Source organism: Pelodiscus sinensis, chromosome 21, assembly GCF_049634645.1.
Source record: "Pelodiscus sinensis isolate JC-2024 chromosome 21, ASM4963464v1, whole genome shotgun sequence".
NCBI lineage: Eukaryota > Metazoa > Chordata > Testudines > Trionychidae > Pelodiscus > Pelodiscus sinensis.
In genome coordinates, this window is record NC_134731.1 from 14,335,376 (window position 1) to 14,349,492 (window position 14,117).

Genomic DNA, 14,117 nt, shown 5'->3' on the forward strand with positions numbered 1-14,117 from the left:
CTCACTGGTGACAGATGACAGAACAAGGAGCAATGGTCTCAAGTTACAGTGGGGGAGGTCTAGGTTTGATATCAGGTAAAACTATTTCACTAGGAAGATGGTGAAGCACTAAAATGGGTTACCTAAAGAGATGGTGGAATCTCCATCCCTAGAGCAGTGTTTCTCAAAGTGGTCCACAAAACCATTTTGAGAAAGCTGCTAACTGGCTGCACTGGTGTATTTACCTGCACTGTGGCCATGAAGCCTGGGGGCTCCCATTGATTTCAGTTCACCGTTTGCAGCCCAGGAGAGCCGTGGGAAGTGGTGTGAGCCGGCCCACGCCACTTCCCACGGTTCCTCTTGGCTGCAAATGGCAAAGTGGAGCCAATGGGAGCTGCAAGGCTCCATGGCCTCAGTGCAGATAAACAAACACACTGGCGGGGCCAGTTAGCAACTTTCTCAAGGTGGTTTTGTGGACCACTTTGAGAAACACTACCCTAGAGGTTTGTAAATCCCAGCTTGACAAAGCCCTGGCTTGGATGATTTAGTAGGAGCTGGTCCTGCTCTAAGCAGGAGGGTGGACTGGATGACCTCCTGAGGTCTCCTCCAACCCTCTGATTCTATCAATCAATACTAAATCCTACACTTGGTTGTGTTTGCAGAACTGGGTCCTTATGTAGCTATGTATCACAAGGAGCTGATTACAGAAAATGCAGCGAGACCTTACTTCTTTGCCAAGCTAGATAATGAACGTAACACAACTGGCAATGTTCCTAACACTACTGGAAACACCACATTGTCTGTAACAAATTATTGAAGAGCATGAATTGATCTCAGTAGACATTGACTGAAAATAGATGCCTTTGCACCGATTAAAGCCCTTCTCCTTGTTAGAAATGCAAACAAAACTGATCAGTTTCAATTCAGGAGGGTTTTCCCACTATAAAAAAAAGAGCAACCTGCTTTTTTAGTTGGAAACAGACTCCGGGTGGAAGCAGTGACGTTTGCAGTTGCGACTGAATGCTGCTGCATAATTTTTTTGGTAGTCTGCCTTTCTGAAGCTAGGAAGCCTCCCGGAGAGCTGTCCGCATGGAACTATTACCAGCTATGCGACTGAATCTTAGAGGCCAATGTTATACATTGGCAAACCTTAAACTAAAACTCGCTGGAAAATAACCAATTACATATATAAATACTAACTAGTCACTTAGAATATCTCTTTACACTTGGGAGGCCCTCACGAATTCAAGGCCCCCATTGTGACAGGCGCATACAAACATATAGTACTAGAAGGTTTACCCAGCATTGCTCAGGTCCTTAACTCAAATAAGTTTTGTTTTTCTTCATTTAAATCATTGCTCTGGGGTGGGGCTGGGGAGGAGGGTTCAGTGTGCAGGCTGGCCTGGAGAGAGAGAGGACAACCCTAGCCCCCTCTCACTGCAGCAGCTTGGGGCCAAGTAAGAAGCGCCTCTCCATGGCTGCTGCAGCTGCAGTGGGCACAGCTGTGGGAGGTGTGCCTGTCCCTCAGCTGGGGAGACAGACACACAAACAAACTCTCTGAAATATATAGTAAATAATTGTTCCTTTCTCCACCCCTATCCCCTGCTGACCCAATGGGGTTACAGCTGTCCCAGTCTCCATCTCTGGCCCCTAGCTGTCACCCTGTGATCATTCTACAATACAACTCCCTCCTGTCAGACCCCTCCCTTTCCATTTTAAGAGAAACAATCTAATTCTATGCACATCCCATTATCCTGGCACAACCAAATCCTGATCTTACTTTGTTATGATAAGAGGAAACTGTACACTTTGAGAAACACTGGCTTAGATAAAGCAAAGGGAAAAGATAATATTCTCTCCCTTTTTTGCAGATAAGAAACTGGGACAAAGAGAAATTAAGGGCTCAGTCCAGCCCAGAGTTTCATGCAGGGAGACCTACCGATTTAAGTGCAGCTATGTGGGACGCAGCCATGCAGACCTTCTTGAAGGAGAAGGATTTACAAGACTTGCCAAAGGTCACACAATGAAATCTGTGGCAGCAATGGGGATTACACCCAGCTCTTCCACTTCCCAGTCACAAGGCTAGCTGCCATAATAGCAGCACCAAACGTACCTAAAGAGTTAGGATTTATTTCTCACTTGAGAATATTTCTGATCTAATGCATGTTGTGATGAAAGCAATAAAACACAGGTACAGGTATGTTCTTAAGAGATAACTCTGAGGTCAGGGCAACTCTAAGAAGTTAGGTTGACCTAGCTACGTTGCTCAAGCGTGTGAGAAAAAAAAAATCCATACCTGATGTAGTTGAATGACGTAGTTAAGCCTAACTACGGGTGTAGATGCAGATACATCAACAGAATGTGCCCACCTCTCTGGGAGGGGAGTTAGCTCAACCCACCACTAGCGCGAGGAGACATCTCCACTCCGGAACAGGGATTGCAGCAGTGCCAATCTTCTGTGGAGTCCAATTTAGCAAATCTAGTAAGGACTCGCTAGTTCAAACTCAGAGGCTGCCCCCCACCAGCACTCCTCCTCTTGCCAGCAGTGAGAGAAGCCAACGGGAGGGAGCGTTTGCTCCCATTGACCTCCCACTGTGGAGATGCTGGCAAGCTCGGCTGAAAGTTAACTGACTCCAGCTACGTAGTCTAAGCAACTGGAGTTGCGTACCTAATGCAGACCTGGCCTGTCTACAGTGGCACAGTTGTAGTGCTGACCTGTACCGCTGTGGCATTTCAAGCGAGGACATATCAGCTCTGAGGGTCCATATTTCCCTGTGTGCTTCACGACTAGCACAGGGTGAGCCAGAGCTACTACCAAATACCTCGTCGAGTGCTCGGGCGCTGCAGTTTATTGTGAACGTTGTGTCAGCAGCCTTTCCTTTTGAGTAATTAAAGATCTACTACACTGCAAAGAGCACAAGGGAACTAATTATAAGATACATTGCACAACAGTATTATTTGCTGTCAAAAAAAACCAAAAAAAACCCTCAAGGTCTTGTACAGATCAGAGACATCTGATGCAGCTTTTAGCTGCTAAGCAATAAATCAGCTGGGGTGTTTGTGCACCAAGCAGGGGACGGGCATAGCTCATCTTCACTAAGACAGCTGCAGACCTTCCATTAGTGGCAGCGCTCTGTTCCAGAGAGAGGACTGAAGTGAAATCATAAACCATGCTACAGTTACCTACGTGAGGGAAGGGGAGGGAACCTTCTTCAGAAAACTCTGGTCCTAAAAAGCACAGCTCCCACACTGAGGCACCAGAGAGCACGACCACACTTTCAAAACACTTCAGCACGTTGGGCGAGAGAGTCTAGCCCAGACTAAGGATGTTAAGTATCAGGTAATCGACTAATCGAATAGTCAATGCATTTTTGCATCGATTAGTCGATGGGGCACCTCCGCCTTTGAAGCGTAACAACAGCCCTAGGGCTGTTGCTACACTTCAGAGGTGATCGTGCCGAAGCCCAAGGTCGATTCCCAGCTGACCCCGCGCTCTGTGTACCGATGCCACTTTGAAATGCCATGGGGAGCCTGACGCCAGGCTCCACGCACATTTCAAAGCGGCGGCGCCACATGGAGCCCAGGGTCAGCTGGGGACTCCCCGGGGCTCCACCTAGCATTTCAAAGCAGCAGCGCTGCACAGAGCACAGGATCAGCTGGGGAGTCCCAGCTGATCCTGGGCTCCACACGGCGCTGCCGCTTTGAAATGCCACAAGGAGCCCGATGCCAGGGTCCCCGCGGCAGCGCCACATGGAGCAGCTGAGCCGGGCTCCGTGCAGTGCTGCCGCTTTGAAGTACCCCCCTCTTCTCCCATTTCCTGCCTGCCACTATCTGACAGAGGCAGCAAGGGTGGGGCAGGGAGCAACTAGTCCTTTACATCCCTAGCTCTGACTGACACAATGGGAACTAATGGGTTACTGAGCTCCTGAAAAGCCCGGCCTTTAGTTCAGTGTTTGAATGGAAGCTGAACCCTCTGGAAAAAAACACTTTGGGCGTGGAGTACCTGAAAGCCTGGCCAGGAGCTCTCTAGAAAATCTGACCCCACGGGCTAGAGAAAAAGCACCGTTCTAACTGCGGTTGCTTTCTGTTTTGCTCAGGGTGAAGGTTGCACAGTGAATGGACACTACCTTTGAATAGGGCTTTGTAGCAGGAGGGGCTGGTGACCAGCCTGCCTAGTGGTCAGTTCATGGCCTTACAGTTTTTGCTAGCCTAGCTGTCCTAAAGGGGGCTCTGGCTGCAGCCTCAATCCCTCCTTCATTCTCTGACTGCTCCCCCAGAGACCGGTCACTACCAAGAAGCAGGATAGGTGGTCCCAATCTCTGACCGTAGGCTTATATCAAAGCATCCAGCCAAGCGACAGAGCTTCCCCAAATTACGTTTCTCTCAGTTCACTTCCTACCAACCTGGCATGCCTCAGTTTACGGAGATTCTTAAATTCTCAGTGTCCTGTTGGGTCAGTCACTCCCTCAGGCCTTTAGCTCCCAAAGAAAGGGCAGGGGTGAGGAAAGCCAAGTCCCTATTGATCAAGCAGCCTTCACAAAGCTGTTGCCTTTCCTGGCACAGTGCTCAGCCTTGCTTTCTGGGGCCACATGCAGCCCCTGGACTTTCTCCTGGACTATCAGCATCCTTTAGACTGTTCCCTCTCAGGAGCATGCCGGGCACCTGCTGAGGGCAGCACCTCCCTAGCCTATTACTGCTTTGCTCCCTGCCTGGTGAGAGGCCTCAGATCCCATCACAGGCTTGATCCTGCACCTCTGAAGTCAATGGAGAACAGGATCACCTGCAAAGAGCAGCGAACAGAACTGGCCAGCTGGACTTGGTACACTGCACGGGCAGGAGCAAAGTAACTGGTGAAGAACAGATTTGGTTCAAAACAGTTAACTCTCTTCTGCATCACATCAATAGGGGGCTGTCTGCTAGCCATGACTCGTTCCCAGGCTAAGAATGAAGGCCGGATTGTGCTTCCAAAGGAGTTCCCGACAGACGGATGCCCACATCACAATCGGTTATCTTGGTGGCAGTCTCTGCCGAGCGAGGCCAAAGATTAAATGGGCACGATGACCCAATTACCCTCCAGCTGCACCTCCCAAAGGAGGCACGATCAGGTTTCAGCACACGAGCTGTGGCTAGAAGGCCTCGCTCTGTGATCAAGTATGAAATTCACATGACCTGTTTAAAAATACTCGTCATTACTCCAAAGCAGCACCCGGCGAGAGTGGTTGCAGCGTCTCCTCATGGTAACAAAGTGTGATTGGCTAGAGCAGGGGACGGGGCAGTGGGACTCCAGGGTTAAATTCCTGGCCCTCTCACCCATATGCAAGCCAGCATTTCAGCTCCCCCTCTAAAAGGGGACAGCATTTACTCCCACACTTCCCTACCTCCTAACTGGCCCCGTTTAGTCGATCAGCACTGCATGATGCTGTGTCCACATGCAGTAATCTCAAGAGCTGATTGACATCACAATTGGATTAGTCACCTGCTGAGCATCACACTGGAAGGAAAACAAAGAAGTGGATCAGTTCATTACACCAGGCAGCGTTAAATTTGCAGCAGATTCTTCCCCTATTTTATTCTTCATTTACATGATCTCCTCTCCATGTTTTGTGCCGTAACAGTGCTCACAAATAGCCTCCTGTATTTCAAGGACTAGGTGGAAGGAGGAATTCATGCCCAGGGGGGACTATTAGCATACCTAGTGCTGTAAATCTGCACTGCACTTCACAATCAGAGCAACCTCTTCAGGCTGGACAGGAAAGGTATTATTTCAGTAGCACCCTGAGCACTAATCAGGGACTAGGGCCCCATCATACAAGGCACTGGATAAAATACCCCTTGCAAGCCAGTCTCTCAGGCAATGTAAATTAGCCTTTGTCCATGGGCACTGATATGTAGGCTAAGGGACCAAGTCATACAGCAGTGGTTCATAAAAGGGTGAAGAGAGGACCCAAGGAAGGAAGCATCCCCTAGAAGAAAGGACTGACTAAGAAGGACAAAAAACAGGACTATGTAGCACTTTAAAGACTAACAAGATGGTTTATTAAGTAATGAGCTTTGGTGGGCCAGACCATAGTCTCCTAGGGTATGTCTACACTACCACCATAGTTCGAACTAGGGTGGTTAATGCAGGCAACTGGAGTTGCAAATGAAGCCCGGGATTTGAATTTTCCGGGCTTAATTTGCATATTGCTGGGCGCCGCCATTTTTAAATGTCCGCTAGTTCGGACTCGGTGCCGCGCGGCTACACGCAGCACGAACTAGGTAGTTCGGATTAGGCTTCCTATTCCAAACTACCGTTACTCCTCATGGAGTCCGAACTAGCGGACATTTAAAAATGGCGGCGCCCAGCAATATGCAAATGAAGCCTAGGAAATTCAAATCCCGGGCTTCATTTGCAACTCCGGTTGCCTACTTTAACCACCCTAGTTTGAACTAGGGTGGTAGTGTAGACATACCCCTATAGACAACCACCTAACCTCAAGATGATTCTTACCAACAACCACAGGACATACCACACTAATACCAACCCTGGTACCTTCCCTTGCAACAAACCCCGTTGCCAGCTTTGTCCACATATTCACTCTGCTGATACCATTATTGTACCTAACCAAGTGAGTTATAAGATCAAGAACACATATTCCTGCGCATCCAGAAATATAATTTATGCTATCATGTGCCGAAAGTGTCCGTCTGCTATGTACACTGGACAAACGTCTCAGACACTTCGCCAAAGGATCAATGCCCACAAAACAGATATTAGGCAGGATCACAAAGAAAAAAACAGTTTCTTGCCATTTCAACCAGAAAGGACATTGTCTCAACGACTTGATTACCTGCACGAAAGCTCATCACCTAATAAACCATCTTGTTAGTCTTTAAAGTGCTACATAGCTGAAACAAAAAACAGGACTATGTAGCAGGGTCTATATCATCCCTGACAGATGTCTGTCTAACCTGCTCTTAAATATCCCCAGTGATGGAGATTCCACAACCTCTCTAGTCAACTTATTCCAGTGTTTCACCTGCCTGACAGTTAGGAAGTTTTTTTTCTAATGTCCAACCTAACCCTCCCTTGCTGCAGTTTAAGCCCATTGCCCTGCAATCCCATGCAAGGGATTAAAGGTTAGGACAAGGTAACAAAATGACTGACAAATTCAGTGAGGTGATTAGATAGGGCATGGCCACGGTGACCATAACCATGGCAGATAGAGAAGATTGGGAAGGCAGACACAGAAATCCAGCCAAGAGATGGTCAAGGTCCACACAAGGTGTGAAGTGTGGGTTTGGGGGACGCCGAGGCACTTTTTGGAAACAGAGACTGGCGCCACATTTCAAGAAAGATGTGGAGAAATTGGAAAGGGTACAGAGAAGAGCTACAAGAATGATTAAAGGTTTAGAGAACATGACCTATGAAGCCAGGCTTCATGAACTGGGCTTGTTTAGTTTGGAAAAAAGAAGATTAAGGGGGGACATGATAGCGGTTTTCAAATATCTAAAAGGGTGTCACAAGAAGGAAGGAGAAAATTTGTTCCTCTTGGTTTCTGAGGACAGGACAAGGAGTAATGGGCTTAAAGTGCAGCAGGGGAGGTTTAGATTGGACATTAGGAAAAAATTCCTAACTGTCAGGGTGGTCAAATATTGGAATAAATTGCCAAGGGAGGTGGTGGAATCTCCCTCTCTGGAGATATTTAAGAACAGGTTAGATAGACATCTGTCAGGGATGGTGTAGACTGAGCTTGGTCCTGCCTTGAGGGCGGGGGGCTGGACTCGATGACCTCTCGGGTCCCTTCCAGTCCTATTATTCTATGATTCTATATTGGCGAGATGGGAGAAGGAGGAAAGAGGGAAAAGTCAAAGAGGACACCAAGTCCAGAAGACAAGCAGATTTGCCATCAGCAAGAGAGAGAAGGCAACCAGAGGGGAGGGGGTTATGAGTTCCCTTTTTGAAAGGCTGAGCTCAAGGGCCACGAAGACAGAGACATCTGGGGACATGATACCAGACAGAGCAGGATATGTCAGGGATGGGAGTTAACTTTGGAACCTCTCGGCAGAAACAAGGGAGCAGATTAAAAGAATCAAGGAGAAAGCCTTAGCAGCCATCAAATTTGGCAAAGGGAACTGGAGAGCAGCAGCAGCATCTGAACAAACAGTGATCAAACTAAAATGAGACCCAGGGGATAGGGATGTAAAAAACATTAACCGTGTAACTGGTAAGGGGGATGCTTACTGGATAGCTACTAAACTGGTTACCCATTTATATCCATACCAGGGATGGTTGGCTCTGTCAAAGCTAGTAGAGAGCACAAGACATTGTCTTCAAATTCAGATACTCGGCCAGAAAGGCTAATGTATAGAGCAGTGGTTCTCAACCTTTGCAGACTACTCTACCCCTTTCAGGAGTCAGAGGTGTCTTGCATACTCCAAGTTTCCCTTCTCTTAAAAACTACTTGCTAACAAAAAATCAGACATGAAATACAGGTGTCGTGGCACCCTATTGCTGAAAAATTGCTCACTCTTCCATTTTTACTATACAATTATAAAATAAACCACTAAGAATATAAATATTGTATTTACATTTCAGCATACAGGACACAGAACAGTATAAGCAAGTCAATGTCTGAATGAAACTTTCGTTTGTACAGATTTCGCCTGTGGTAAAAATTAAGCAAATATCTAGGTGAGTTGATGTACACCTGGTTGAGAACCACTGGGAGAGAGGGATGGCCTCAAAAAAAAAAAAAAGGAAAAAAAAGTGCAAGACCCAGCCATTCCTCATTCCCACCAGCCTCAGTATTTTGGGCTATTGCAGTCTTTTCCCCATTGGACTCAATGTTTTCCCTCTAACTGCATTTCAACAATAACATGTCGCTGGTTATCCACCTTACCTCCTTTGAGTGGCAATTTTGCAGCAGATGGTGTAAACAGACTGGCATACATTTGCTGAACAAGTATATAAAACAAAAACAAGAACTCAACCACATGCATGTTTGCACTACTATTTTAAGCAACCATTGACATTTTTGCTCTTGCATCACATGGTGTCACTGACTAGTGGTACGGGAAGGCGGCGTGGGGGAGGACACGGGCAACAGTCTAAGATGCCCAGCACAGCCGGAGTTGTTCCAAGGTATCTTTCCCAAGTGGCACATGTCCTAGATCTGCCTCTTGAATTCTTAGACACTGACTCCCCCACAGTAGAATTCATTTTACCCTCCTCTCAGCCAGCACCACCGCCTTCTCTGACACGCTCTCCCCAGGTCGATAGGAGATACGAAAAGGTTAAAGAATAGTAACAGCTACCATGGATGGGCTGCCTGCACTGTGCCTAACGTACCCAGGTTTTTTTCCACCAACTATTTGGCTGAGTAGGAGCTAACATTGAAATCACTGCAGCAGATTGTAAAATGATGCGAGAAAGAACAGGCACAGGCAGATAACAGGTAGTATGCCGCAATTGCTGCTGTGCTCTCTGTAGGCATAGGCCCTCATCCTGAAAGCCATAGAGCACATGTTTAAGCACATGCTCCACCAGAGACATATGCATGAGTGTTTGTGGGATCAGGATCATGTTCCAATTGCCTTGCATCTGAAGAGATCAAGTCCAGATCAATACAATAAAAACAAATCACACCTTTTACTTAGGAAGCCTAGGCAAGCAATAGACTGAGTCTGACCCCCCTCCCCCACACTCATTTTCCCTCCCATCATGATTTCACATGTAATTTGATATTCTGATCAAATGCATGAGTGGGTGGACCTGAACCCCTACCATGCTAGGAATTGAAAGCAGCAGCCTTGGAGAGGTCATTTCCCCTGGATCTGCAATGAAGTTTCAGATCTGACATGGCTCGATACCATGAAACAGCAATTGCCAGGCAGGTAAGGTACAAAGAAAGCACACGCAGTTTGGTACATTTGCATAATTCCAGTGCATACTGATATGCTCAAGATGTAGCTCATTCCCATTGCTCCTCACACAGCTGGCTCTGGAAGGGTCCCTGTGGAGAAGCCATTCATTTTTTAATGCTTCTTTAAAATAAAAGGGGCCACAGCCTTTTAAATTTGGCCGTAAAAAGTTATATTTTGTTTAAATTCCAAGGTCAATCGGAAGGCAACCTCCATTTATAATCTTTTAGAATGCCGTGCAAACCTCGCTGAGTTTAAACAAATAAGCAAATCCCTGCAGTACATGCAGCCCAAACACCAGTGCAACTGATTTTCCTGATTCTCATTGTGCAAAGGGCAAAGAAAAGCAAATCAATGTACGAGAAGGTCAACTGGATTTTTTTTCATTCTTTTAAACAATTATCTCCTTTAGGTTTACAATGTTGGTTTTGTTGACCAGCATGTTTGCATTGGCTGCGTCTAGACTGGCATGATTTTGCGGAAATACTTTTAACGGAAAAACTTTTCCGTTAAAAGTATTTCCGCAAAAGAGTGTCTAGATTGGCACAGGTGCTTTTGCGCAAAAGCATCCGTGCCCCGTATAGACGCGCTTTTGCGCAAGAAAGCTCCGATGGCCATTTTAGCCATCGGGCTTTCTTGTGCAAAAAATTAAGGTGCTTGTCTACACTGACCCTCTTGCGCAAGTATTCTTGCACAAGAGGGCTTATCCCTGAGCGGGAGCGTCAAAGTATTTGCGCAAGAAGCACTGAATTCTTACATTAGAACATCAGTGCTCTTTCATGAATTCAAGTGGCCAGTGTAGACAGCTGGCAAGTTTTTGCGCAAAAGCAGTTGCTTTTGCACAAAATCTTGCCAGTCTAGACACACCCCTAGTGTTTGATTATTACTATTCTCCATTGCAAGAGCACTAGTTCTCAGGGGCTGCCACCAGTTTGCATCTACTCAAGGCAATTTTTCTCCTCCCAGCTAAAGATACTTGATTTTGTCTATAATGCTACAGCGTCCCTTTTAAAATCGGACATGGAGGAAGGTATCCTCCCTGTGTAATGCATCATTTGTCCACAACAATGGACACAAATACCAAACTAGCCTGGCACATCCAGACATTGCTGCATGCCAGGTTGTTAGTCCGAGTCAAGCTTTTGCCTCCAAATACACTGGCCTCTATGTAGGAGCTAGAGGAAATCTTTTGCTGGTAGCCCTAAGAGGTTCCTTATTTTCTCTGCAGGCAAGGCAGCTCCACTCTCCCACACATATGCTCTAGTACATTGCATCACCTGCCTTCTCTCACATCAGTGATCTTTCCCAATTCATGTTCAGCAGCTGGTACCTAGGGGAGTGTTCCTAGACCCACATTCCTGCAACACACAATCCAGTGATAGATGCATGTTTCTAGATCCATTAGAAGGTAATCCAATCTAATCCAATGGGGGGAAGAGGAGAAGAAAGATGAAATTTACAAGATGGACAATAAACAAAAAAAAACAACCAACCAACCAACACTGGTCCCATCTCTTTGACTCTTGGCAGAGAAGGAATCAACACTTTTCCTGCAAACACTTTCTGAACAAATAGGCTAGTTTATTAAATCTACTCGGGGAAAAGCACCAGTTTCACTGATGAGAAAAATATGATATTCTAAAAAAGCAGGGTTTCCTTCCAGATCTCTTACAAACCCATTAAAAAAGCTGCTTCTGCTTTCTAGTTCATTCATTCTTTCCCCTTATCAGGAAGGGGGTATAAAACAAAGGCAGGAATCTTTTAGGAAGCCACTCTAAAATAAAAACAGGATCTCCAGCGACCTAGCTATTGATCCTTGCACTGCCTCTCAGATTTCCCCCTAACTCTCTTCTCCCCCAAGAGAAGCTGTACTCAAGATTTTCAATAATGAAGTGTAAAGATGAATGAAAACCACATGCAAAGCTTTCAGCTCAACACGACAGGCACCGATCAGGAGAAAACACTCTCTTGGGAGCCTTAAATAAACTTAGCTGGGAGAAAGAGGAGCAAATTAAGCAGCGTTTCCATTCATGGAAAAAAGTTTTCGTTTTTTGTGCACCTTGGAAAAGGGCTGGGCAGCTCCCTACACGCACAAGGGAATGGCGAGGTTAGCTGCCTATGGGAATCATGGCTGGCTAGATGCCAGGAGAAGGGTCAGGCTACCAGAAATCGTGCAAGTTAACGCTGCGTGCCTTGCAAGAGATGTTTCCCCGAGGGAGCAATACGACATGGCAAAACCAAGTGTATGGGGGGGGGTGCTACAAGGGGTGTCAGTTGTGCGGTAAAACTGTGCCCAGACTCCAGGAAAATCCCGGGTGGGAATCAGGTGCCCGAGCCCCGCAATTTGGAGACGCGCAATGGGGGGAAATGGGCGCGCAGACCGGTGCCTGCACAGGCGGGAGAAATGCGAGCCGCTCCAACGCCCGCTTCAGAGGCGAAAACCCGAGCTCCCCTCCAGCCTGGTCCCCGAGCCATGCCCTGCCACAAGCGCCTGTCCGAGCAGGAGCGCAGCCCCACGCCTGGGGAATGCGCTCCGGTCACACACTCCCGCCCCTCGGGCTGGTCCAGGTGCCTACCGAGCGCCCCATGGAGACAGCGCGCTCTGCGCCCGAGGGACCCCATGCGCCTTGGCGCACGGAGCGCCGCAGCCAGACATTCCCTTAGTTCTGCTGCCTTCCCCCCGCACCTGCCTCAGCTGCGTCTCCCCGGCCGGCCAACCCCCACCGCCGCGGGCAGCTCACCTGGGTGGGAGGCTTTGGCCATCTCCCCGGGCGCCTCGGCTCCTGCAGCCCAGCGACGAACCCCGCACCTGCCCGAGGCAGCCGCTCTCCGAGCCCCCTGCGCCTCAGCGGCTCGCCTGTGGAGCTCTCCTAGCGCGCAGGGAGACGCGGCGTCTTGCGCTCCTTGGCCACATTTGTTTCCTTCGGCTGCCTCTAGCGGCACCTCTCCGGGGCTCAGGCTGCAGCGCCGGGAGTGCGCGGAGAGCCGCAGCCGGGGCACCACGCGCTGCTGCTGCTGCTGCTGCTGCTTCCTGCGGCTCCGCAGCCGGCCGGAGCCACCCAGGAGCCCCAGCTTGGCTTCCCCTCCGTTAAAGGCGCAGCGGGCAATTCCCGCAGCCGTGGACCCCGGAGGGCGAGGCGATGCCCTTGCCAACGCCCGGGACAGTTTGGGAGGAGGGAGACTCGGCGCGTCGCCAAGTGAAAATGATCAAGAAAGGCGCACGGAGAGGAAAAGGCGGGCAACTCTCCCACCCCACCTTCCCGCTCCAGGGGAGGCGGGATCTGCAAAGCCCCCCTCAGCCAGCCAGGCCCGCCCCACAGCTTGGGGAAAGGCACTTGCTACTGGCACCGTTTGGAAACATGCGGTTCCCAAAATGTGCCGCCTAGAGCCGCCTTCCCGGGGAGATCGCGCTAGGGTCTGGCAGAGAAACACAGAGAGCAGGAGCCAGGGCAGGCCTTAAGGGGCTCTCCCGAGCATAGAGAGACCTCCCGTCCCCACCCCGAGCCTCGGCGAGCTCTCTCCCACGGCATGTCAGGAGTCCTTGTTTTGGATTCCGTCAGCACAACAAACGGGTTTCTCTCCCGCCTCCTCTTGAAGCACATCTGAGTCCTTCCTTCCTTACGGAACTTAACAGATCTGCGGCGATTCCCTTCCCACCCACTCCCGTCAGAAAATCGACAGTTTCCTCCCCTCCCACACTCCAAAAGACACTCAACCCCTCCGTGGGATTTTAATTCCTTAGTCCCCAGACCGGCATCCCTTCTTCCTCCTCCTCCCCTGGAGTGCTGGGCAGTATATGTGCATGGAAGAGCACATTCAGAGCCTTTGGATCCTCTAGTAATTTTTCTTCGTTACCAACAAAATGAGAGCACAGAAATGACAGGAAGCAGCCAGCCGGTGGTTTGTGGTCCTTTAAAAAAGCTTTCTGAATGATCATTGCTATTCCTCATGATGATTTAGGGAAGGATTATGCACCTGAGTATCTATTACAGAGCCTCAAAGAAGTGGGAACTTTCACATCTTGGTTTGTTTAGGGTTGAAATGGTTTTCCATTTGACCAAGCTCTCAGAGACCCCTAACCTATGTTCGCTCTAATCTTTTCCATCCATGTGCAGAATAATTTTTCTATGTGCACCAGAGTAAGACAAATGTGCACTACCACATAGGTGCAGACCTATTTGGGGGAGCTCTGCTAATCAGCTGGGCAGCTATCCAATCTCTCCTATGTGGCCCCA

The 14,117-nt window shown here is 48.6% G+C and overlaps 1 protein-coding gene across 4 annotated transcripts in view; it reads right to left on the minus strand.

The window, feature by feature from the left end:
* Positions 1-13,469, minus strand: part of PITPNM3 (PITPNM family member 3) — a 518,333-nt gene extending 504,864 nt beyond the window's left edge. For 2 of the 4 annotated variants that reach the window (XM_075904890.1, XM_075904888.1), the window contains exon 1: positions 12,624-13,469. In XM_075904890.1, coding sequence (XP_075761005.1) covers positions 12,624-12,645 — 22 coding nt within the window. In that variant the 5' untranslated portion in view covers positions 12,646-13,469. Of the gene's footprint in view, positions 1-2,275; positions 2,813-12,623 lie in introns of those variants that run through there. The other 2 variants (XM_075904887.1, XM_075904891.1) reach the window with 2 other exon arrangements.
* Between the last annotated feature and the right edge of the window lie 648 nt (positions 13,470-14,117).